We start from the raw sequence: 23,136 nt of genomic DNA, 5'->3' as shown, positions 1-23,136 counted from the left end.
ATTGACTTTTTACAACAGAGACATTAATCTCATCTGTAAAATTGAATCAATCATTTAAATGGGTTCAGTCTCTGTGGTCATGCATTGAAGTTGGCAGCGACATTAGACCGTAGACCCCACGTAATAACTCCCTCTGGTCGGCTAGGGCTAATCCAATCATAATTTGTGTTTAATTAACTTTATCTATTTATAGTCATGATTAATTAATCTAATAATTATAATTAGTGACCATAATAGTACATAATCTAAGTTAAGTATGTAGCATGGATTGTTTACCATTATGAAACTGAGTAAACGAATTTTTCCCATCCAAGGTTTGCCTTAAATGACACTTTCTCATTAAAAAAGTTTCAAAATATCATTTTTTTAACCCAAAGTGGATATTCTATTATTATTCAAAACCAATTTTCGATGGCAAAATTTTTATCCGTCACTACCATTTGAACCTTCGATTTCCTCTTTATAAAATCTCTCTTACTCTAGCACTTGATTTCTCACCGATTATTGACTATTACAAAGTTAGGGTTTCTTGTTCTTAAATAATTTTCGATTGATTCCGACAACGAATATTCTATTAGTCACACCGGCTTCCATTTTATAAAACCTTTCTTATCTTAGTTCCTGATAATTTATCGAATGTCGGTTGAGCAAGTGAAGTATATTTTGAGTATTAATGAAATATAAACTTTGGATGATAAAGTGGTATTTTGAAACTTTTTAGATGGGAAAATGTCATTAAGGCAAACCTGGGCGGGAAAAAGTCGTTTACTCTATGAAACTTGTCTCGTACATGGCGTGCAAAATTGCCTATTTTGGCTTCAATATAAAGCAAAATTATCATCAAGAACAAACAGAAACATCAACTGTTTCTTCAAGGCCCAGGGGGAAATTATAGTACTGAAAATTATATCCTGGGATTGGATAACTTAAAAGAGTTATACACTACAAGAGTTATACAAATTCAAACCCCATTAGGAGCCTTACAGATTTGAGTTTCTCTCCCTTTTTATCATGAAGTGGGACTGATCGGATTCCTGGTTTCAATTCTACGACGGGCAAGCATGTTTGCCCACCAAAATCATCCTTTTCCGAAAGATCGTATTCTCGGACTTCGATTCGGAGAAGAGCCAGTTCTGGAACTGTTAGATGAAATGTAAATTCTTCATTCCAAACTGGGCACCAGTTATCCTCGATTATCTTTGTTTTCCTTTTGGCTTTATCAGCTGGCACCCCAACAATGCAAACCTGAAGATATTTGCAGGTTCAGATAAATGTGTTGGGAAATTATTTGGAGCGATGTGTTGGAGGGTGAATAATTGAACAAACCTTTGTGTAAAAGTCTGGCGGTGAGTACTTGTCGAAGTGTGTCTGGCTAAAATCCAAGCGCCATCCATCTCCCATGTATAATTTCACCTATAAATTGACAGAAAACTGCTGTGAGAAAAGAATCCTTCAAGTAAGTGTGTTTTAACTTTAAGGTAAATTAGTAAGCTGCTAACCTTCAATCTCTTTCTTACTGGCAATGGTCTTTTAGGATCGAATACTTCTTCACAGGGACCCTCCTGCATTAGAAATTCTGGTTTCTTCACATAACCACACCCGCCGTTAGCTCTAAACATGCCATGCATCTTCCAGAGAGATTTCCCATATCCCTTTTAAAGGAGAACTCGCGTGTTAGTATGATTTTATTTGGTGGAGAGAGATGGCCTAATGACAAGTGAATATGAACGATTCATAAATAACTATTTATTGAATCACCCTCATCATTTAGCTTTGATTTTTCAAGGCTTTAGTTGGTTCCTTAATTCAATCAAAACAGATTAAATTCTGCAAGTTTCAAAGCTAACCTGCATGTTAAATGCAATCATCTGAGCCCCATGAATCCATCCAACAAGTGGTTCATAATTTGAGGAGTTCACTCGGGTTCCCTTTGGATATACTCTCAATATATTCTTCTGTGTAAACCTGAAAGTTTGATGAAAATTCTCAAGTGCGGACTATTTGAATGAAATTCAGAACATTGCAGAAAAGAAGAACTATACCTTACAACATCAGTTCCATGAGAGACGGCGGCTCTCTCAAGTTCCTGCTCACTCAAGCTAAGACGTTTAACTTGAATAGCAGTTTTTAGTGCATCCTTTAAGTGACCCTTTGGTTTTCCGGCATGAATGGTAATTAGACTTTTGTATTCAGGAGCCACTGCTAGTTGGCTATCCTTATTGGGACAACTTTCACTTACTTCAAAATCATCTGGATCACTGTCATCACCTAATTCTAATTCTAGTAATGCTTCTTCGTTACATAAACCCTTTATATTATTTAATCTAGTCATTGTGACAACTCCATTTTCTTGTGATGCTCGTTCTTTAAATGAACCCTTTAAATTATTTAATCTATTCATTGTGACAACTCCATTTTCTTTTTCAAGGTACTCTTTTGGTGGTTTTGTGGAGATGATAATCTGGTATTTCAATGACTCTGGTGAAGGAAATTCTGTTAAGGATTCTGATTGTGGATAATACAGCATTTTATCAAATACTTGATTCAGCATCTACATTATAAAAAGAAAACAAAAATGATTATTTAAGGTCATGAAGAAGAAACTGAAATCCTTGAGAAAAGGAAATTGAAAATTGACCTCTGCAACTTTAGCTTGAAGGTCTGGAGGAAGATGATCTTCTAAAGTTATAATCACTGGGTATGGAGAAGTAGAAAAAGCATAGTCTTTAATGGACTTCAAGCATTTAATAAGTGACACTGGAGCGGTCAAGGTCCTGTAGTTATTCAAATAACGATGATGTAACATGAATTTTTGTTGATGTGAAAGGTTAAATGATGAAATTACTGAAAATTAATGGCAATAATCAGAGGATTAGAGTGAATATATACCTTCCATGAAGAACATTAATATCATCTTTGTTAGAATTAGGCCATAAATCTAATTCAATAACTCTGACACCTCGTACCAATGCCTTTACAATTGGAACCACACTGCAATCACTGCTCAGTTGATTCCCAGTTAGGTAAGAATTGTGGCCTGTATATATGAAATAATTCGACAATGGAGCAGTCATATCGTTGTGTACCTGGAATTAACTAGGTTTAATTAATTCTGTCAAGACCGAACTTTAAACTATCTTTTACAGAAACTGTCTATGAATCTGACAAACAGAAATGAATTAATAGAAAAGACAAGAGACTTTAACAGGCTCTAATTATGTAATATGAAAACTTTGCGACGGTTATTCCAAAGATATTGCAGTCAACTCCATTAAAACCAATAAACAAAACCCATATCATATGAACAAAAAGAAAATCAATGGAAAAATTGCATGAAATTTGTTGATTTCTTAAAGGATTTTGAATGAAAGTTAACATAAACTATAAGAAAACATTTGAATTTGTTTCATAAATGACTCCGTAAATCAATATAAGAAATAACTGAGAGAGAGAGAGAGAGAGAGGTGACCTGGAGTTTGATAGGGCCATTAAACTCGTCATCAAACAAGAGAAAATAAAAGAAATCATCGAGGGTGAGTCCACGTAGAGTATATCTAGTCACATTATCTCTACTACGAATAAGACTTTTAATAATATCTTGAGCTTGAGAAATGGTGAGGTCGACGTCGCCTTGGTGCTCAACGAAAAAACGATGGAGCCCATCAGGGTCCATGTGAAGACAGTCGTATGAATATTTCAAAAACTCACGTTTAACGTCCAGCGGTGGCTCCGGCTCCGGTATTTTGAACTTCCTTTTGAAAACAAACATCTTGTAGCGGTAAGTAGTATCTCCTCCATTGTTACCGTTGATTTGTTGATCGCTGTAGTCTTTCTTTTCTTTCTTGTAGCTACCCATAATTTTGATATGAGTTTAAGGATTTTATGTATTTTTTTTAATTTTCTGTCCTCTGAGAGGACAGAAGGAGGAAGAAGAGGCAGAGGAGAGAAGAAAATGGAGAGGTTTGAATTGGGAAGAAAGAGAGGGAGAGGTGTATGAAGACCCTGATATTCAGGAGTCTTATTTGGAGCTCTCATTGTTTTAATTGAGACGTGTTATTATAGCTCCATTTTTTCTCTTCTTCTCTCAAAGGTTAGCAATTTTTATAGAATGGACTGTCAAAAGTTTTGAATACTTTATCACTAACACCCCTTTGTGTTATCAAATAGACCCTCAAAGTTTGAAAACCTTACACTGATACCCTTTTGGCTTTTGCTCTAACTCTAGATTGTTGTTAGGTTTGCAAGAATAAATTACCATATTACCCTTCTTGTTAAATGGTTTTAAAATATTCATTCCTCCTATCCATCTAAGATTCAAGTCTCAACACTAACAATTTCTTTAAAATTTTCTCAAAACATCTTATTATAAATGAAAGTTACAATTTTGCCCCTCTAATACAAACAACAACGTACCAGAGTTAGAGCAAATGGGTATCGATGATACAATTTTCAAATATTAAGGGTCTATTTAATATTAAGTGAGAAGGTTGTTATCCAAATTAAATTCATAAACTTAGGTTTAGAAAATTAAGAAAGGTAAAAGAAAGAATGGAGGGATACAATTAAAGATGTTTGAATTGGTCTATAATTAGAATTTGGAAATTAAGTTGGATATTTTTTTTAAAGATTAGTGGGTGTCAATGTCATTGAATAGAAAATTAAATGAGAATAAATGTCATATCTTAAAGGAGTAATTTTTCACCCATAACTTCTTCTCACAAATTTTCTCTTACAATCTCGAAATGTCAGCTCGCAATTGGTTAGCCGTAATTTATTAGGTGAGACTCATTATGAGCTGACTAATTATAAGTTTTCACGTCGAGATTGTGAGAGGAAGTTTGTGAGAATAAGTTATAGATATAGCATTTTTCTATCTTAAAGTCAAATCCTAAGAGTATGAAATATTAAATTGACAGAAAATAATTTAATTACTTGAGGTGGTTTGAGATTCACAGAGAAAATAAAATAGAGCATTCAATATTTTTGTCTTGAAATTAAATGTTAGAGGTCTTTGTCATTCATCTACAAAAAAGGCTCATTAATTTTCCTCTTAAAATCAAATCTTGTAGATTAATTAAATAAACTAATCTCAAGTTCAGTGAAATATTTTTTTAATTAATTAATGAGAGTTGGTATATCATTGTTCATGAAGTGGAAGTGTCAACCAATTCAACCTCACTTAAAATGAAATTTTTTGCATGACTACTTCTTTTGATGTGTCTTTATTATACCATAAATTATAATGATATTTCTCTAAAAAGAAATTTAGAATCACTTTGCTTGTGGGCGAATGGTAAGACTTTGAGTTATCTAGAGGTTTTGTGTTCGAGTCACACAAAGTGGTCACCTATCACATTTGTCACTTACCAAGTCTATTGGGCTTGTAGGTGTTCAATGGACTCTTGGATTAGTTGCGGTATTTGGTCAATTGAGCTTGTAGGATGTTTAATAGATCCCAAGATTAGTTAAGGCTAGATTAGACCCTAAGATTAGTTAAGGTACTTGACTCATTGGGCTAGTAGAGTGTTCAATATATCATAAGATTAGTTGAGATACCTAGCCCATTGGACTTGTAGGGGCTCAATGGACCCCATGATTAGTTGGCGTGCGTGCAAATTAGTCATACTAAAACTATAATTTAAATAGAAAATACGTTCATGAAATTTTAAGTAACCCTTTTTGGTGTGAATCGAGAAATAATCTTTTGTAAAAGTTTATCAGAAATAGTCTTATTAGACCAAATTGCCCTTACTTGGAAATTAACCGATAATCGAACAATATTAGATAAAATATTGAAGCAATACAAACTCTATTTGATAGAGCCGCCTTCACTTTTGTATTCAACCCTATTGGTTAGGGTTTATCGGGGTTTTGTATTTGAATCTAACGGTTTCTATTGAATAGAATTCTAACCCCTAACAAATTAGATAAAATAGAATTCTAACCCATAACAAATTATTGAATAGAATTCTATCGAATAGAATTTGATAAAAATCGATAGGGGTGTTCGGTTCCGAGTACCTTGCATTTTTTGAAGGAATCAGAACCGACGATTCCTTGAAATTTGGAATCGAAACCAAAACCGACAGTTCCGATTCCTAGGTACCCAGAACCGAAACCTATAACAATGGTTCCGGTTCTATAACAATGGTTCCAGTTCTGGTTTTGGGTACCCTATAAAATTACAATGACCCCTCAAAAGTTTTTAAGATGGTAAAAAAAAAACTCTTAAAAACTTACAATAGCCCCCCCACCTGGCACTTGTTAACAAAAATAAAATTACAAATTATAAATTCAAAATTACAAACTCCATTACTTTGTAAAGGTAGATTCTCAAAAGTCAAACCAACTTACTAACTTACTTTAAATGCTACGAAATATAAATATAAATGTATTCACGTTACTTTTTCTACAAAATTTTTTATTAACCCTCATACTCTTTAATTTTATTTTATATTAGTCTCGGTTCCCGGTTCTGGTTCCGGTTTCTAACTATAGGAACCGAAACCGAAACCATATAGCAACAGTTCAAAAAATTTGGAACCGAAACCTACCCGTTGACGACCGGTTCTGGGTAGGAACTAGAACCAAACCTCGAATACCCGTCGGTTTTGGTTCCAATCGATTCTTTTGAACACCCCTAAAAACCATATAAACCCTAAGATAAATCCTTTTTGGTTGTTAAGTAAAATTTCCCAAATTTTTAACATTTAATAAACTTCCTTAATAAAAATTAGTTTTTGGGATTAAATCACTAATACCGTTTTTCAACCATTTCGGCCGTTATTAGTTTATTCGTCGCTACAATGGCACAACATAAATAGATAGACCACGTACTCTCCGTGGACTGAACTCCACTTGAACATTAACGCACCTAAACCTTAACGACCGGAAATCGTGATCTTCCAAACCCAGATAGATCTTCACATTTTAATTCCAGACGAAGCAGCGGTTTCATTTTTCCAAACAGCAGCAGAGAGATGGCCACCAAGACAAGATTGGTCTCCGTCACTCTTTTGTGGATTCTTGTTCTTTTTGCTACCCTTGCTTTCATTCAGGTACTTCCCTTTCTGGGTAATTAACAAAAAGTTTTGATTTTTTTTTTTTCAATGAAACTGTTTTGATTAATTATTGTGCTTGTTTTTTTCGTTTAGAATCGTTTAAGCGATGTTGGGGTTTCATCGGAGCAGAAAATCGCTAGTACTAAGCTCACTCAGGTGGGTTTTTATTTTGGTGCTGATCTGGGAGTCATAGTTTATGGGTATTTGTTGGTGTGTTAATTAATATATGCATTTGATCTTATTCTCTCCGTGTGTGGGTTTTTTATATTTTTATTTTTATTTTATTTAGGAAGAGAATGTAGAGGAGGAACTGGATGAGGTGACCCACAAAGTTTACTTTGACATTGAGGTTGGTGGAAAACCCATTGGTATGTTTTGCTGATTACAGTTGCATTTGCTTTGAATTGTGATAGTTTAACTTCTAGATCACTGGACTGCAAAACACTATTGATATTTCTGCTTTTTAATCGAGAGAATAAACATTGCTGCTTTTAGTTTCTGTTGTGCTAAGTATCAACGATAAAATACTTATTTTGAATTCTTCAGTGTACTTACCAAAGTGTTGCTTGATGAAAATGTATCGTGTTCTTGATTTCTTGATTCCAGGTCGCATAGTCATGGGCCTCTTTGGAAAGACTGTTCCTAATACCACAGGTATGATCTTCACTTCGGGAATGTTGCATTACGTGTTACATTGAAATTTATTGTTCTCGAAAGTGTTGAGTTACTAATTATAGATTTGTATTGTGCAGAAAACTTTCGCGCACTTTGCACGGGTAGCCAACTAACTTTTGCGTTTCGCTAATATTTGTGAATAATTTTGAATTATGCATGTACTGATCTTATTACTGTCTTTCCAATCATATGGTACATATATTGGGATATTTACCAAAAGATGTTGAATGAGCATCATAATTTCTTTGCTTAATGAGAAGTAACTGCTATACTTAAGAATTTCCTTGCAATGAACCATCCTCTTCTCTAAGGCAGGGATTAAATGAATCATGGGGCAGCAATGCCTTAGAGATTCTGAGGTAGAAGAATCTCTCTCTTGTTTGAGTATGACTTACTTGAATGATATCGAGCGGAGTTCTGAAGTCTAACTGCCTAATGTTGAAGGCTCAACAGCTATGTTGTTAGTTAGGAGAGAAATGCCATTTGAACTTTTGAAGCTAATATTTGTTATATGTTTGTTTACATGTGATGTGTATACTTTGTATAAGAATAAGAAATGTGATTGAGATGCTCGTTATATTATGGTTTGTTATATCAGTTCACTTTGTTTTTGCCGACTCATGATCATGATGAGGAAAAATGCAATATTTGGGATTCCATAAAGCTGAGAAAAATCCTTGATGATACAAGACCAAGTCATCTAGTAGGCTTAGAACTTTCATATTCTGATTTTGAACCTACGCACTGCAGGGGAAAAAGGGATTGGAAAGAGTGGGAAACCTCTCCATTACAAAGGAAGTACATTCCACAGGATTATTCCCAACTTCATGATCCAGGGTGGTGATTTTACCCATGGTGATGGGCGGGGTGGAGAGTCAATCTATGGGGATAAGTTTGCTGATGAAAATTTTAAGCTGAAACACACTGGACCAGGTAAGTTGCACTCTTTAAGTAAATAGTTTTTTTCCTCTGTGCTTCCGTTTTGTAGTAGCTGCAAAGCTGAAAGGCTTCAAAGAATGTGATAAGAATCTCCTTCCACCCTTTCCATTTTTTTTTTTTCCTCCTTGAGAACAGGGCTGCTGTCAATGGCAAATGCTGGACCAGACACCAATGCATCGCAGTTCTTCATTACAACTGTCATAACTGGCTGGTAATTTTTTCTGCTGTTGTTTCGAGCTTTTCCTGCATGTCTATAAAGATAGGGTATTGTTGGTAAAGATATTTCACTCAAGTTGGGAAGTGCCAATATCAGTCATATGAAGTTATCGATTTTATCAACTACATTACTTAAGCATGGTGGTGAAGTATTAATGAGCACTAGACTTTTGGGAATCCACAGTGTAGCAGCAGGATCGACCATAATGTGAATTGACTGGTTTTGCCTACATTTCTCTGGAATTTCTCAAACTCACATCTATGCTTTTTCTTTTCTTCACAGGTTGGATGGCCACCACGTTGTCTTTGGCAAGGTGCTTTCTGGGATGGATGTTGTCCGCAAGATTGAAACTGAAGGAAGACAGAGTGGGGAGCCTATAAGCAAAGTTGTTATATTAGATAGTGGTGAAATGCCTTTGTGACAGCCCTCCTTATCGCTTGTAATGTGAAAATGGTGATTGACAGTAATTTTGCTCTGTTTCAATGTGAATACAACTTTCACGTAATGACCAAGTAAAATTTCCATACCATCTTGGCTTAAAATAGTTTCTATATCGTAGTTCATTAAAGCAAAAGCTCTTTAAGCAGATTTGAGCTTGTTTCATATCTGAATAAGTTAGTAATTTGTTATTTTCATTGACATGATGCTGGCAAATCATTGCAGAAACCCCAAACATTCGGTTCTGATCATAGACTTCAACATAAAATGATGGAATTTGAAATTCAGGATAATTCCGGCATCTATTCCATACGAATAGCAAAGGGGTTGGGACTGATGTCTTTACACCAGACAAAATGAATGATGCAAAAATTACCAAATTCTGCTTAAAATCAACCATATAAAGCTTATCCATCAAATTTTTTTTTCATGAAATTAAAGCTGTAAGCAAATCTCACTCGGTTAATATTTCTTCTATTCAAGATAAAAAATTCTTAATACTCTTTGTTGCTAGACTTCTTGCTAGTTGTTTAGGCATAGGGCGATGTCATCAGGAAACAGAGGGTTAGTTAATATAAGTTTAGTTTTTAACCATCAATCTGGGAATTATCAGAGCATTTGATTTCGACATGAAATAAGAAATCCTGAATCTGAAAAGAGAAGATATTACATAGGACTATCTCAACTGGTATTGTATAGAATACATCCCCAATAGGAATTAATAAAGCAGAAGAAAGAAAAGAACTATCAGTGAAACTACTGAAAATACTTCTTAAAGGAGCCAATTTCTGAACTTCAGGCTAGCTCTGACCTGAATACCGAAGTGAATCACCACTTTCAACAGAAAACAATCAAACCAGAGTTTTTTTTTAGTATAATGTTCAATCAATAAAAAGAAATCTCAAAGAAGTTGTCGAAGAATTTCGCTAGCAATAAAAGTGACTGCAAGTTCAAAATTTCTGGACTCCAATTATTCTATTAGATTGAATTATATTATCTACACAATGAATCAACCTATTTGGGTTAGCCATTGTAATTCTGAATGATACTAAACAAAAATCCTCACCAATAAACAAATCACCTTCATTCTCATCTCCATTTCTGACTTAGCTGACACCAAGAAACCTTTCATGTGCTGCTAGATAAACAGCTTAATTTGCAAAGATTTATCACTTCTGATATTACATAGAGGGATTTCTCCAGTCCAAATGATGTAATACTGTTTTAAAGATACTCTCTGAATTCTGTGATTGTATGATTGACTATCCGAGTTACAAGACAACCAATTGACAAACCAGAAATTCTAACATTCAATCATGCAAGAACAATCAAACATAAAACAAGACAATAAGTTAACAAAATTCGAACATAAATACCTCACTATGAACTGAGTTCAAGAGAATACAATAAGCCTTCCTGCAAGTCACCCTCCTTATAACACAACAACAAACAAAACAAAACAAACACCACATTAAGTGTCACACTTGACAGTTATTCGATCACGATCATACCCATCACCCAATTTTATTACCATTTTCAAATATCAAAAACAGAGACAATACTTAAAAACAATGAAACTCAGCTCAAATTTCTCAGTCCTCTCCGGAGTCTCTCTCACCATCACTGTTCTTGTTACGTTGATACTGAAAAGTAGTNGGTGAAATGCCTTTGTGACAGCCCTCCTTATCGCTTGTAATGTGAAAATGGTGATTGACAGTAATTTTGCTCTGTTTCAATGTGAATACAACTTTCACGTAATGACCAAGTAAAATTTCCATACCATCTTGGCTTAAAATAGTTTCTATATCGTAGTTCATTAAAGCAAAAGCTCTTTAAGCAGATTTGAGCTTGTTTCATATCTGAATAAGTTAGTAATTTGTTATTTTCATTGACATGATGCTGGCAAATCATTGCAGAAACCCCAAACATTCGGTTCTGATCATAGACTTCAACATAAAATGATGGAATTTGAAATTCAGGATAATTCCAGCATCTATTCCATACGAATAGCAAAGGGGTTGGGACTGATGTCTTTACACCAGACAAAATGAATGATACAACAATTACCAGATTCTGCTTAAAATCAACCATATAAAGCTTATCCATCAAATTTTTTTTTCATGAAATTAAAGCTGTAAGCAAATCTCACTCGGTTAATATTTCTTCTAATCAAGATAAAAAATTCTTAATACTCTTTGTTGCTAGACTTCTTGCTAGTTGTTTAGGCATAGGGCGATGTCATCAGGAAACAGAGGGTTAGTTAATATAAGTTTAGTTTTTAACCATCAATCTGGGAATTATCAGAGCATTTGATTTCGACATGAAATAAGAAATCCTGAATCTGAAAAGAGAAGATATTACATAGGACTATCTCAACTGGTATTGTATAGAATACATCCCCAATAGGAATTAATAAAGCAGAAGAAAGAAAAGAACTATCAGTGAAACTACTGAAAATACTTCTTAAAGGAGCCAATTTCTGAACTTCAGGCTAGCTCTGACCTGAATACCGAAGTGAATCACCACTTTCAACAGAAAACAATCAAACCAGAGTTTTTTTTTAGTATAATGTTCAATCAATAAAAAGAAATCTCAAAGAAGTTGTCGAAGAATTTCGCTAGCAATAAAAGTGACTGCAAGTTCAAAATTTCTGGACTCCAATTATTCTATTAGATTGAATTATATTATCTACACAATGAATCAACCTATTTGGGTTAGCCATTGTAATTCTGAATGATACTAAACAAAAATCCTCACCAATAAACAAATCACCTTCATTCTCATCTCCATTTCTGACTTAGCTGACACCAAGAAACCTTTCATGTGCTGCTAGATAAACAGCTTAATTTGCAAAGATTTATCACTTCTGATATTACATAGAGGGATTTCTCCAATCCAAATGATATAATACTGTTTTAAAGATACTCTCTGAATTCTGTGATTGTATGAATGACTATCCGAGTTACAAGACAACCAATTGACAAACCACAAATTCTAACATTCAATCATGCAAGAACAATCAAACATAAAATAAGACAATAAGTTAACAAAATTCGAACATAAATACCTCACTATGAACTGAGTTCAAGAGAATACAATAAGCCTTCCTGCAAGTCACCCTCCTTATAACACAACAACAAACAAAACAAAACCAACACCACATTAAGTGTCACATTTGACAGTTATTCGATCACGATCATACCCATCACCCAATTTTATTACCATTTTCAAATATCAAAAACAGAGACAATACTTAAAAACAATGAAACTCAGCTCAAATTTCTCAGTCCTCTCCGGAGTCTCTCTCACCATCACTGTTCTTGTTACGTTGATACTGAAAAGTAGTTGAAAAATTAGATGACAAATCAGAGTAAAGCGAAACAACTTTCGAAATGTTTCCATTGAGTTCTTGAATCAAAGCTACGTTTTTGGCCATGTTGTCGGGAACCTTTGACTGGTGATTGTCGTTGACTTGTTGGATCAGCACTCTGTTACGGTCCAAAACAGACTGAACTTGCTTAAAACTGTGGTTGAACGTTGACCAAACTTCAGAGTCATGACCCTCTTCTTGGGTGGTGGTGGTGTTGGTGTGGTGGTGGTTTCGCTTCTTAGAGAAGGTGTTGGAGGTGGTAGTTTCCATGGTAGATACGACGGCGGAGGAGGCGGAGCCGCGGGAGGTCATGCGCAGTGCACGTGACGAGTTTTAATTTGTTTCAAGACATATGATGGTTCTATGTTCTTATTGTTATTTGTTGATTCTGCAGAGCCAAGGGGGGAGTTTCTGAATGGATAGGGGCGAATCAGTCAACATAATCAATGATGCCAGATGCCCAGATTACGTGATTAAGTCGTGCGTGTGGTACAAACCAATAACATTAAATGAAAAAAAAAATATTTCCATACTTTACTGGTTCAAAAAAATAATTTCATGTTTTAATTTATAATAATAAGCATACATATAATATATAAATGTTTTAAGTAGTTTGAAAGAGGTTAGTTTCTGTAATAAATTAAACAAAAAAGTTTATCAATCTTTACAAGAAAATTAGTATTTACTTTAAATAAGAATATGAAGAAAGAAAATAAATAAAAAGTACAAGAAAGTGAGCATTTTAAGAATACACGCTATAAATGCGAGTGGGAATGGTGATACAAAAAATATCTTACGCGAAAATGGAATATCTTAAGAGGAACTTTAGCACTAAGAAAAGAGAAAGGGCAAAAGGTCGTGGGCGATATTTCCACGGAGATTAAAAAGCGCAAGTCGGAATCAGATGATCAGCGTAAGGATGAAAAAAAATATCTTCCAACCAAAATATCTAATCTCATAAACTAAACAATAACATAAAACTGTTTAAGCCCCTATCATCACGTGCAACAAATCAATTCTGCCATCACCTACTGGAATTATTAGGTCCAATGACGTGGAGACAATACACCACTGAAGTATCATTTTAATTTACATAAAAAAAAAAATTGAAAATTAATTTCCAAATAAAAAATTGTCTTTCGAAGCCACGTAGACAAATACCGCCTTGACAAATTACTAAACCATCAGAAACAGCAGTGAGCTTCCTTCTTTCTTTATTACTTTCTGCAACATAAAACTAATATTATCAATGGGAAGGTCAAACAAACCATATAATTCTTAAAATCTATCTCAAGTACTACTACTTGTTACATCGCAGGTATGAAACCTTCTGGCATCATACTTAACACTTACAGAGTAGACTCACATGGTGTGAACAATTATAATTAGGTTAGGAAAAGCACCTACTCAATGGTTTCCTCTTCCTCCAAGAACTGAGGCCCTCTGAAATCTGGGGCCACCTATCCGCCACTTTTTAAAGGTTGCCATGGAGTGTTGTGCGGCTTCATACACTGCACAGGCAAAAGCATTTTGACATCATTGCTAATATAGATGTGACATGAAATGGCAGATATGTGGTTAAATGAGCAAAAATAATCTCACAGTTAGTTTCTTCTTGTTTAAAACCGTCAAGATTGGAAGCCATGCATAGCTACAGTGTGTGCCTTGGTTAAGATATCCTATACCCATCGAAATGTAGACAAGAGCATCTTTCCAATTGTTCGATCACCCACCCTTTCCATGAAAACAAAAAACAAGAGTAAGTAATAAAAACTCAGTGAATTTCATGTTGGCAACTTGAAAATGATTAGCCAACTTCACAGTTCAAAGCAAAAGCTTGCAACTAAAACTGATAATGAATTGCTTAGTGTTAATTAATTACAGTTACATCCATCCCACATAACTTTAGTGTTAGTGTGCTCTTCCGAATTAGATGTAATGAAGAAGCTTTACCACCAACCCACTACTAGGCTGACACATTGATCAAGCTTCCAACATTTAGGATAATAAAAAAACGAACAGGTGATCCTGTTCATTTCTCTTTTCACTCTACCATTTTCAACATTACTTCTGATAAATCCTATCTCTAACATACATATTGATCTTCTGAGACAAGAACTGACCACATCCTTTATTCCATCCCAAGACATGAAAATGAAGTTTAGCTCTACACCTTCAATATGCTTCACAGTTTCAATAAGATGCAGAAACTAGGAAAAACTAGAGACTGGTTCAAACTTCAAATCATCTATGCAATAAATAAACAGATCAACTTGTTCTAAATAGCAGTGAAACATAATATGGAAAATTTGTAATAACATCAAATCTTAGGGCATTGCTTTCTTTTCCAAATGACAAAGTGCCATATAATGACATTATGAGAACAACAAATATGATGATAGCAATTTACATACAAGGGACAAGAAATGGGAGAGCGCATTATAAAGTAAAATAATAGAAGGACAGGAAAAACTGTAAGCATGTAAAGAAGCTAGGAGTAGCAGAAACTCACAATGGTGCTATCTTACAGCCAAATATAGAATATGGACACCGAGATCTCAGATCCACATTTGCAGCATCAGCCCGGATTTCCCGCCTTGTTCTGGTATTCAATTGAGACAAAGAAGACTAGAAAAGTAAATAAAAATTCACACTTCGATTCTCATCAATAAATAAACATGTCATTCTTCATGCATCATTTGAACATAGAACAACTTTGCAAGAAATTGCAATCATTGGAATTGGTTAAAACTACCTAATTCCAGAGGGGGCTTGGTCACTCAAAAAAGCAAAGAGGGAGGGATCAAAGAAATACAATAAGAACAACAAACCCTAGAAGACTTTGACAAAAAGTTTGACCTAGTTGGACTGGAACACGTAACCCACATGTGAACGCAAAACCAAAAAATAATACATAGAAAAAATCATGATATAACATATTACAATACAAAATCCATTGCTTTTGACAACCAAAGGCCATTTCTTGCCAAAAAGTTCAACCCATTCTACATTATTCACACATAAACAAAACATATAAAAATTCTTCTTGCAACTCTGTTTTTAATGGATTTCTTAGTATTAACTATCTTTAGTCAGAAATAAGAATAAAACTAGAAACCATATGATTTACTTTTGGTTGAAACATGCCGGAACATTTATTGATACAGCTTGCCTCAAATATAACTCTGAGCAAGCCAAAATGGCAGCTCACCTTGCTCCTTCTTCCACCTGAGAACAACACCAAAAATAGAATATTATGATACAGTCATTGAACATCAATTTCCACCAAACCCAGTTAACTTACAAAGTCTTTTTCAGCACTGGGATCAACTTTACTCCATTAGCTGACTTATGGAACACAACAGGGACAAGCTGAAATCGAGCAAAAGAAAGGAAAATTCATTAAGCAATTCCAAAGTGAGTTAAAAACTATTGAGGGTATGAAGACCAAGATATTAAATCTTCCTCTTAACAATATCATCAAGGTGCATAATAGTTTGCATTTCTCGAAGCCCCATCGTTCATTTTCTTTATTCAGTTTCTCTCGATTTTTCTTTCTCAATTTATGAGATAATAACAGTGGAGATCAAAACTTACAAAAGTTATTACAAATGAAGGGGAACTGAACTGTTCATGTAAATTCCTTCAAAATACACAAATCAGATTTTGCAATCACGAGAATATAAACACATCGAGTGAAACATCAAACACAGATCAAGAATGGGTAGCTTAGTACTAATCGAGATTAGATTCAATTTCAACCTGAAACCCACTATTAGCCAGCACAAACAGAAATCAAACTTAAACAAATTCTAAAAGACTGAAACCCTTGAGTGAGCAAAATTAATAGCCAGAGCAGATAGAGATAGAAAATGACATTCAGAAAAGTAAAAGTTGACAACAAACTGAGAAATTCAATTAAAGATATAATTTGAAATTAAAAAAAAAAAAAAAAAAAAAAAACCTCAATTGCTCTCACAGATCTTGCTTGTGGTGTGTTTGGCTCTCTAGAGGATGGAAAGGGAAGATATGAGCTAAAGGGAGGGAAAATTAAAATTCTGAAAATTGAGATTTAAATCATGCGTGCGGTGCACTATAAGTTCTGGTGTTATAAAATTTTAGGAAACTTTGAGGCCTTCTTATAAATAATAAAGAATAAGGGGGGTTTAATGGTATTAATCGGTTTTGGTGTTATAAAATTTTAGAAATTTTAGGGCTTTTATAAATAATAGAGAATAAGGGGTTTAATGTTATTACTCATTCTTTATTTCCTCATTCTCTGTCACCTCTCTGATTGTCTACCTCAATCCTTGGACTTCTTAAGAATATTGATCCAGCATGCAGCCCAACCAATGCTATGATTATATTCTTACCACATATATAAATTTTGTTTACATAAAACATTGTTTACTACACAAATAAGCATTGAATTGAGGAACTAATATAGCTCTCTGCTTTTTCATTACCCCCCTTTCTCGGCGCTCCAACGAGTGTGGTGAAACAATTGTATCACAAATTCAGTATCACTATGCATGTTGTATCACAAAGAACATACAAAACAGAAATTCAATTAGCATTTTTTGTTTTTTATTGTCGAGGGACACCAATCAATCTGCTAGAATATGCAAGGAAAAAATCAAGTTCCTGAACCATGTTACCTTAGGATTGAAAATTTTATGTAAAAATTTAAAGAAATCTAATTATAGAAGTTGATAGAAAGAATAATGCAATACAAAACATTTTCAAACTAATGCAATACACTGATTATATATGTTCTTGTTATGGGTAAAAACGTGTTAAAGTGGAGGTCCATGTCTTCTTTTGATCTTTTTACGAAGGTTTATCATGAAATTGTCTAAGATGAACCCATTTAGAGGTATATTATATATTAGTCAAATCAAATCGACACTCCTCTTCACAGTTTCTAGTCAATTCCACATCCTTCATCAGTGCAATAACTATATGACATTGCGAGTGAATAAGGCTGTATATATTGGAGTATTTTATGCAACTGTTATTTTGTATTTATATACAAAAAGACACAACGACAGTCATTATTGTGTTAATAAATGCTTAATAAAATTCCCTTCAATTTAAATGTGTTGTGATATTTCAATTTATTTAACCCTAATTAAGGAGATAATGTAAGAATTGGATAGACCAACGAAATCATACTAAAATCAAGGAAAAATCATATTTCATAAAATGAATGGAATGTGTCAAAACCAGAAAAAGTGAATGTAAATAAAAAAGTCATTATTTTTCATGAGTGGAGATGGATCAAATTAATGCAATACAAAGATTAATGTTATAAGGTATTCTTGTTATTATATTATATTCAATGAACTTTTTAATTATACATACCAAACAATCAACCAATTGGGTACAGTTTTATTTAGGCAAAGAAAAGGCAAAGAATGAAGGTATGGTGTATGACTACATCAAGATATGTAAGGGAGCATTAATTTGATGGGGAAACCATCATACCAAAGAAAGGCAAACAGAGTATATTGAAACGTCTCGAACGAGTATCCAAAACGCGGGGGTTGATTGTGGCAGCCAATCTGCGAAATAAGAAGTAATCATTATATGATGGTAAGCAAAACTAAACCTCGAAAACTTGAAGCATTGTCCTTAAAAAAACCAGAGTTTACACAAAAAAAGGACAAAAGTCATGTACTACAAGTTAAAATCAAATGCTAATTCTTTTAGGGTGTATAGATAAATACACACAAAATTTGTATGGATATGCAACAGTTGATGCTGCTATATGTGTACCCATTTATAAAACTGACACCATAAAGAAACAAAAAATAACATTTATCACAATTACATTCCACGGCTTCTCTTGTCCCAAGGATTAATTTTCAAATTATCATTATCACCTATTATATATAGCTCTAATTTCCTTCTTAATTTATAAAAAAAACTAATTTATCAATTAATTGATTTTTTGTTACTGATATTTACAGATAATCATAAGTCAAAATCTAACTTTCTTTAAGCTTAAAGCCTTAAACCTCTCTCTCTCTCTCTCTCTCTCTCTCGCGCGCGGCCCCCATTCACAGAAAGCATTCTTTCTTTCTTAACATGAAACTCCAGAAGGTCTGTCCATTACTCAAACACCATAACGTCAAAACTATAATTTCTACAGTCCAATCTCCCTCCTATAAGGTTCTCTCTTCAACCCGACGATCAAACCCCACCCAACAACCTCAGATTCTCTCCACAAACTCTCTGACAAAAAACCCAGTTGATATAACCCATGAACAACTCGTTAACTACATCCACTCTTCTCAGTGGCATTCCATCAAACACCTTGCGCCGAAACTCACTTCCGCTCTTATCACAACAACTCTTTTAAGTCTTCACAAAATCCCTGACTTAGCTCTCTAGTTCATAACCCATATTGACTTTAGTCGCGTTCTTGATATCAAAACCCGTTGCCTGGCTATAGCTATAGTCTCTAGGTTACCTTCACCAAAACCAACCTTGCAGCTCTTAAAAGAGACCTTAATTAGTGGCATTACTTCAACTAACGTGCTCTTTGATGAGCTGGTAAAAACCACAATTTGCAAGAACAAACACCACAATTTTCTCAAAATGCAAACAAAAAAATGGATACAGTATGAATGAGAAAACTAGCTACATTTGACAAAACTCATAACAATTAAACAAACAAGTAGAATCATAAAAATAAAAATAAGTTACCTTCAATGGGGTAATGTAGGCGGCCAAAAGTAGAATCAAGGAGATGATAAAGTGAAGAGGGAAATTGGATCCAGAGGAGTGTGTGGAGAAGAAGAGGACTCGGGTAAGAATAGGGAAATTGGGGCATTCAAGGGACAAGGATTTGGTTTTAAGTTCGGTTTTGTATTGGATGGGCTTTTAGTAATTGTTTCCAAAAACATAGGGCATATATTTATTGAGTGAACAACCCGTTCCCACCCAAGGTTTGGCCTAATACGTTTCACACCCAAAAGTTTCAAAACGACAGTTTCCCACCCATCCATCCAATTTTTCCCTTAATTTCAACTTCTGAAGGATAGAATGGTAAATTCAGTTTTTTTCTGTTACAAATTTTGATAAACTGCTGCAGGCCACTGTCCCCTCCTCTTCCATAACCTCCGTAACCAGCACTTTGCTGCCGGCCCCGTGCGATTCTGACGCCTAATTATAAAAATAATAAAGAATTACAGAAAAAGGGAGAGAACCTTAAGCATCAACATCCTTGGACATGACCAAGGAACAAGCTACACACAAGGAACCCAGGGCAGGGCACCCAGCAAAAGACTAATAAATCAGCAGACTACTTGGATCAGCAAAAACCACAAGACTTGTAAGATGCTAAGTATAATGTAAGTCCAAACCAACAAGTCTACACAAACAGCATAAAGGCCTTTAGAAACAATCTCAAAAAACCAGATTCCAACGGCTGAATTAGCCTGTACATTCTTCGAACCAGCAGCACCACACTGTAGTCTGTACACGCTGCCAGGATGCAGCAACCATGGAGCAAACCAGCTGCTGCCTTGGCTGGACAGGAACAACCATAACCCATCGAGAGGAGGCAAAGAACAGCCCAAAATAAAGTCGAGTATGATTCCAAAACCCGATTGCATCAACCAAGTAAAAAATATGTGATCGCTTTGCTGGAAAAAACAGGGCTCAAAACACGCAAGGCTCACAACACATGAATAAAATAAAAAGGCCAGCCATAACCGCCATTACAAGACAAAGCTCCCCTGCCACTATTAAGATGCCAAATGCCGTAAACTGAAGCTACTACCAACACACTCATCCAGCTATCCCATTGCCTCCTCAAATTAAAAAAGACCAACTGCACCTTCAAATACACTACTGCCAGGACAAGGAAAAACTTGTACATAATAACTTTGCAAAAAAAGCAACACAGAAACAAATGTACAGTGCCTATTCTACAAGCAAGCCAAATCACAAAGTGCTCCACAATAATCCCCCAAACAACAATACTCATAACACCCTCATTGACTAGCATTAATACACCTCTTCGCGTGAGCAAAACCAGACCCAAACACACCACCAAACTTTAATTCCTTCTCAACACAATCACCGGAACACAACAATCATCAATCAAGAAAAATCGTATCAAAAAAGCAATCAAACAATCAAGTCTTCTCTCGGTCAACTAGGCTTTGACTTAGTTTGGCCAACAAATGAAGCTTCTCGGCAGGAAAAATCAAGCCGGCATATGGCTTTTGCGCCGCGCCTTTGTCCAACGCAAGGGCCTCAGGTGCCTGCTAGATTTGGCCAGCAACAGCCACCGCCAGAGAGAGAGGAAAGGTAAGAAAAGAAGAAAAGGAAAGGGAAAAGAGAAAAAGAGGGAGAGCGGCCTGGTGTGATTGATAGAGGAAATAGAAGAAGAGAAGAAAAAGAAAAAGAATGAAGGAAAGAGAGGAAGAAGAAAGGGAAGGAGAAAAAAATTAAGGATTTTGTTTTTTAAGTGTATATATAGGAGATAAATTGGCATGATTATCCTTTAATTGTTTTTTGAAATTACTATTCTATCCTTCTGCGGGTCAAAACAACGGAGAAATGGATGGATGGGTGTGAAATTGTCATTCTAAAACTTTTCAGGTGGAAACTGTCGCTAGGCCAAACCTTGGGTGGGAACTTGCCGTTCACTTTATTTATTTGATTAGTAATGTTACAGCCACCGAAGGTTATGCACCGAATCTGTGCACCGAATTACGTGGTAAAATCTTGACCATTTATTTATTATCAGTTAATATCAATAAACGGTCAGGATTTTGTCATGTCATTCGGTGCATAATCTTCGGTGACTTTATCATTTTCCTTATTTGATATGGATCTCATTAACAACTACAAATTTGGTTGCGAAAATATCATACTCAAAATTCCAATTTATTTCAAGCGGGAACGTTGGGCGCCCAAATTTATTGGGAGAATTTACCCTATATAGTTGCCAAAAGAAAATAATTTGCAATCAACTAATTGGTTAGGCAACAATAATTTTAGTCATAAACTAAAATATTATTTTTTTTTCATTTTACCGGAAAAATGGAGGTAAAAAAAATGTCAATTTTTAGTGACTTAATACATTTTAATTGTTATACATAAGTTTTTGCAACTATTTGTAATATGCACAAATTAATTAGTTGACACCTTGGACCTTATGTAATTATTATCATAAGCTTGGATATTTTAGTATTGTATCATTTTGTAAAATAAAAATAGTTACAAATTAATTAATAAATATTTGAATCTAATTTAGCAACAATTCAATAGTGGCAAATAATTATTTTTTGTAACTATAATTTTAATTGCAAAATCTCTTGTTGTAGTTTCCAATTATGTTGTAATGTCGAGAAAATTTACCGCGCAAGAATTGACAACCAAATAAATTAGTTGCTCATGTGATATTTTTTACAACAAATCAAATTAGTTATAAAATATTAATTTTATATGCCAAAAGCAAAAATAAATGAGTCCCAGAATCTTATTCCACTTTAGTCGACCAATTGAAATCCAGTTACTAAATGTAGGGTATTTACAACTATTTTTGCCTAGTTACAAAAAAATTTGATTGCAAAAAATACTTTTTCTTCTAGTGAATTGAATATGTTCTGAAGCATTAGATAAAGATACTGAAATAGATCCACTAAATAAGTTGTCGGAGATTTGATAAAATTTGAGACGAGGAAGTGCAAGACCTAAATTTGGTGGAAGACTTCCATGGAGTTGGTTGAAGGACAAAAAAATGAAAAAAATAAAAAAAATAAAAAATAAAAAAATAAAAAGAAAGGAAAGATTGTATACAGGAGGATCCGTGCGAGATAGGTTGTTTCCCCCAAGTGCAAGAGTTGTTAAATTTTCCAGTCGACCCAATGAATGTGGAATGTTTCCTCCAAAAGTGTTGCTAGCTGAAACTAAACCTTCCAGGGAGGTAAGATTCCCAATAAAATGTGGGATGTCTCTTGCCAAACTGTTATCAAATTCATATAACTTTTTGACATTCCTCAAGGAGACAAACTTCAGTGGAAATTTCCCTACAAGATTGTTTCCTCCGAGAAATAAGAATGTAAGCCTTGAGCAATGGGACAAGTTGGCCGGAATTTCTCCCACCAAGGAGTTATTGGTCAACTGTAAATCTTTTAACCTGAACAGATGACCAACTTCAGGAGGGATTTTGCCTTGGAGACTATTGTTTGAGACATCGAACTTCTGTAGGAAGTTAAGGTTGCCAATGGATGGTGACAATGACCCAGACAAACAAATTTCCACAATGAATCATAGAAAGTTGCAGAAGTCAATATCTTCCACTGAAAATATATATAGAAAGTTGCCGTTTAATTAAGGTTTTTAATATATAGGTGTTAAAAGAATAAATACTCTTAAAACATATATATTAAAAAAAATTATTATTGGGGCTTATA

The 23,136-nt window shown here is 34.5% G+C and overlaps 3 protein-coding genes and 1 pseudogene across 3 annotated transcripts; 1 reads left to right on the top strand and 3 right to left on the bottom strand.

The window, feature by feature from the left end:
- Positions 1-822: 822 nt before the first annotated feature.
- Positions 823-3,883, bottom strand: LOC116122521 (phosphoinositide phospholipase C 6-like). Its single transcript, XM_031408364.1, has 8 exons — positions 3,470-3,883; positions 2,890-3,086; positions 2,639-2,774; positions 2,043-2,551; positions 1,848-1,965; positions 1,500-1,652; positions 1,327-1,413; positions 823-1,245 (listed from the first exon to the last, which is right to left on the bottom strand). Exons 1-8 carry the CDS (start codon positions 3,854-3,856, stop codon positions 952-954), a joined length of 1,881 nt encoding a protein of 626 aa, XP_031264224.1. The 5' UTR covers positions 3,857-3,883; the 3' UTR covers positions 823-951.
- A 2,920-nt stretch (positions 3,884-6,803) lies between these two features.
- On the top strand, positions 6,804-9,497 carry LOC116122561 (peptidyl-prolyl cis-trans isomerase CYP20-1-like). The gene is made up of 8 exons (XM_031408393.1): positions 6,804-7,058; positions 7,155-7,217; positions 7,351-7,429; positions 7,668-7,715; positions 7,814-7,837; positions 8,487-8,669; positions 8,811-8,886; positions 9,175-9,497. Exons 1-8 carry the CDS (start codon positions 6,981-6,983, stop codon positions 9,311-9,313), a joined length of 690 nt encoding a protein of 229 aa, XP_031264253.1. The 5' UTR covers positions 6,804-6,980; the 3' UTR covers positions 9,314-9,497.
- Positions 9,498-10,682: 1,185 nt separating this feature from the next.
- On the bottom strand, positions 10,683-13,112 carry LOC116122490 (protein EARLY FLOWERING 4-like). Its single transcript, XM_031408328.1, has 2 exons — positions 12,640-13,112; positions 10,683-10,948 (listed from the first exon to the last, which is right to left on the bottom strand). Exons 1-2 carry the CDS (start codon positions 13,010-13,012, stop codon positions 10,923-10,925), a joined length of 399 nt encoding a protein of 132 aa, XP_031264188.1. The 5' UTR covers positions 13,013-13,112; the 3' UTR covers positions 10,683-10,922.
- Positions 13,113-13,979: 867 nt separating this feature from the next.
- On the bottom strand, positions 13,980-16,218 carry LOC116122536 (annotated as a pseudogene).
- Positions 16,219-23,136: the final 6,918 nt, after the last annotated feature.

Source organism: Pistacia vera, unplaced genomic scaffold (genome assembly GCF_008641045.1).
Source record: "Pistacia vera cultivar Batoury unplaced genomic scaffold, PisVer_v2 Contig135, whole genome shotgun sequence".
Classification (NCBI taxonomy): domain Eukaryota; kingdom Viridiplantae; phylum Streptophyta; class Magnoliopsida; order Sapindales; family Anacardiaceae; genus Pistacia; species Pistacia vera.
The sequence above is the reverse complement of the archived record's forward strand: the minus strand, read 5'-3'. Positions and strand labels throughout refer to the sequence as shown.

Coding starts and splice junctions, on each gene's coding strand:
- LOC116122561 (XM_031408393.1), top strand. CDS start 6,981: ATGGCCACCAAGACAAGATTGGTCTCCGTCACTCTTTTGTGGATTCTT. Junction 7,059..7,154: donor CTACCCTTGCTTTCATTCAG/GTACTTCCCTTT, acceptor TTTTTCGTTTAG/AATCGTTTAAGCGATGTTGG. Junction 7,716..7,813: donor GACTGTTCCTAATACCACAG/GTATGATCTTCA, acceptor TGTATTGTGCAG/AAAACTTTCGCGCACTTTGC.
- LOC116122490 (XM_031408328.1), bottom strand. CDS start 13,012: ATGACCTCCCGCGGCTCCGCCTCCTCCGCCGTCGTATCTACCATGGAA. Junction 10,949..12,639: donor ACGTAACAAGAACAGTGATG/GTGAGAGAGACT, acceptor AGAACAGTGATG/GTGAGAGAGACTCCGGAGAG.
- LOC116122521 (XM_031408364.1), bottom strand. CDS start 3,856: ATGGGTAGCTACAAGAAAGAAAAGAAAGACTACAGCGATCAACAAATC. Junction 2,775..2,889: donor ATTAATGTTCTTCATGGAAG/GTATATATTCAC, acceptor GAATAACTACAG/GACCTTGACCGCTCCAGTGT. Junction 1,414..1,499: donor CAGTAAGAAAGAGATTGAAG/GTTAGCAGCTTA, acceptor GTCAATTTATAG/GTGAAATTATACATGGGAGA.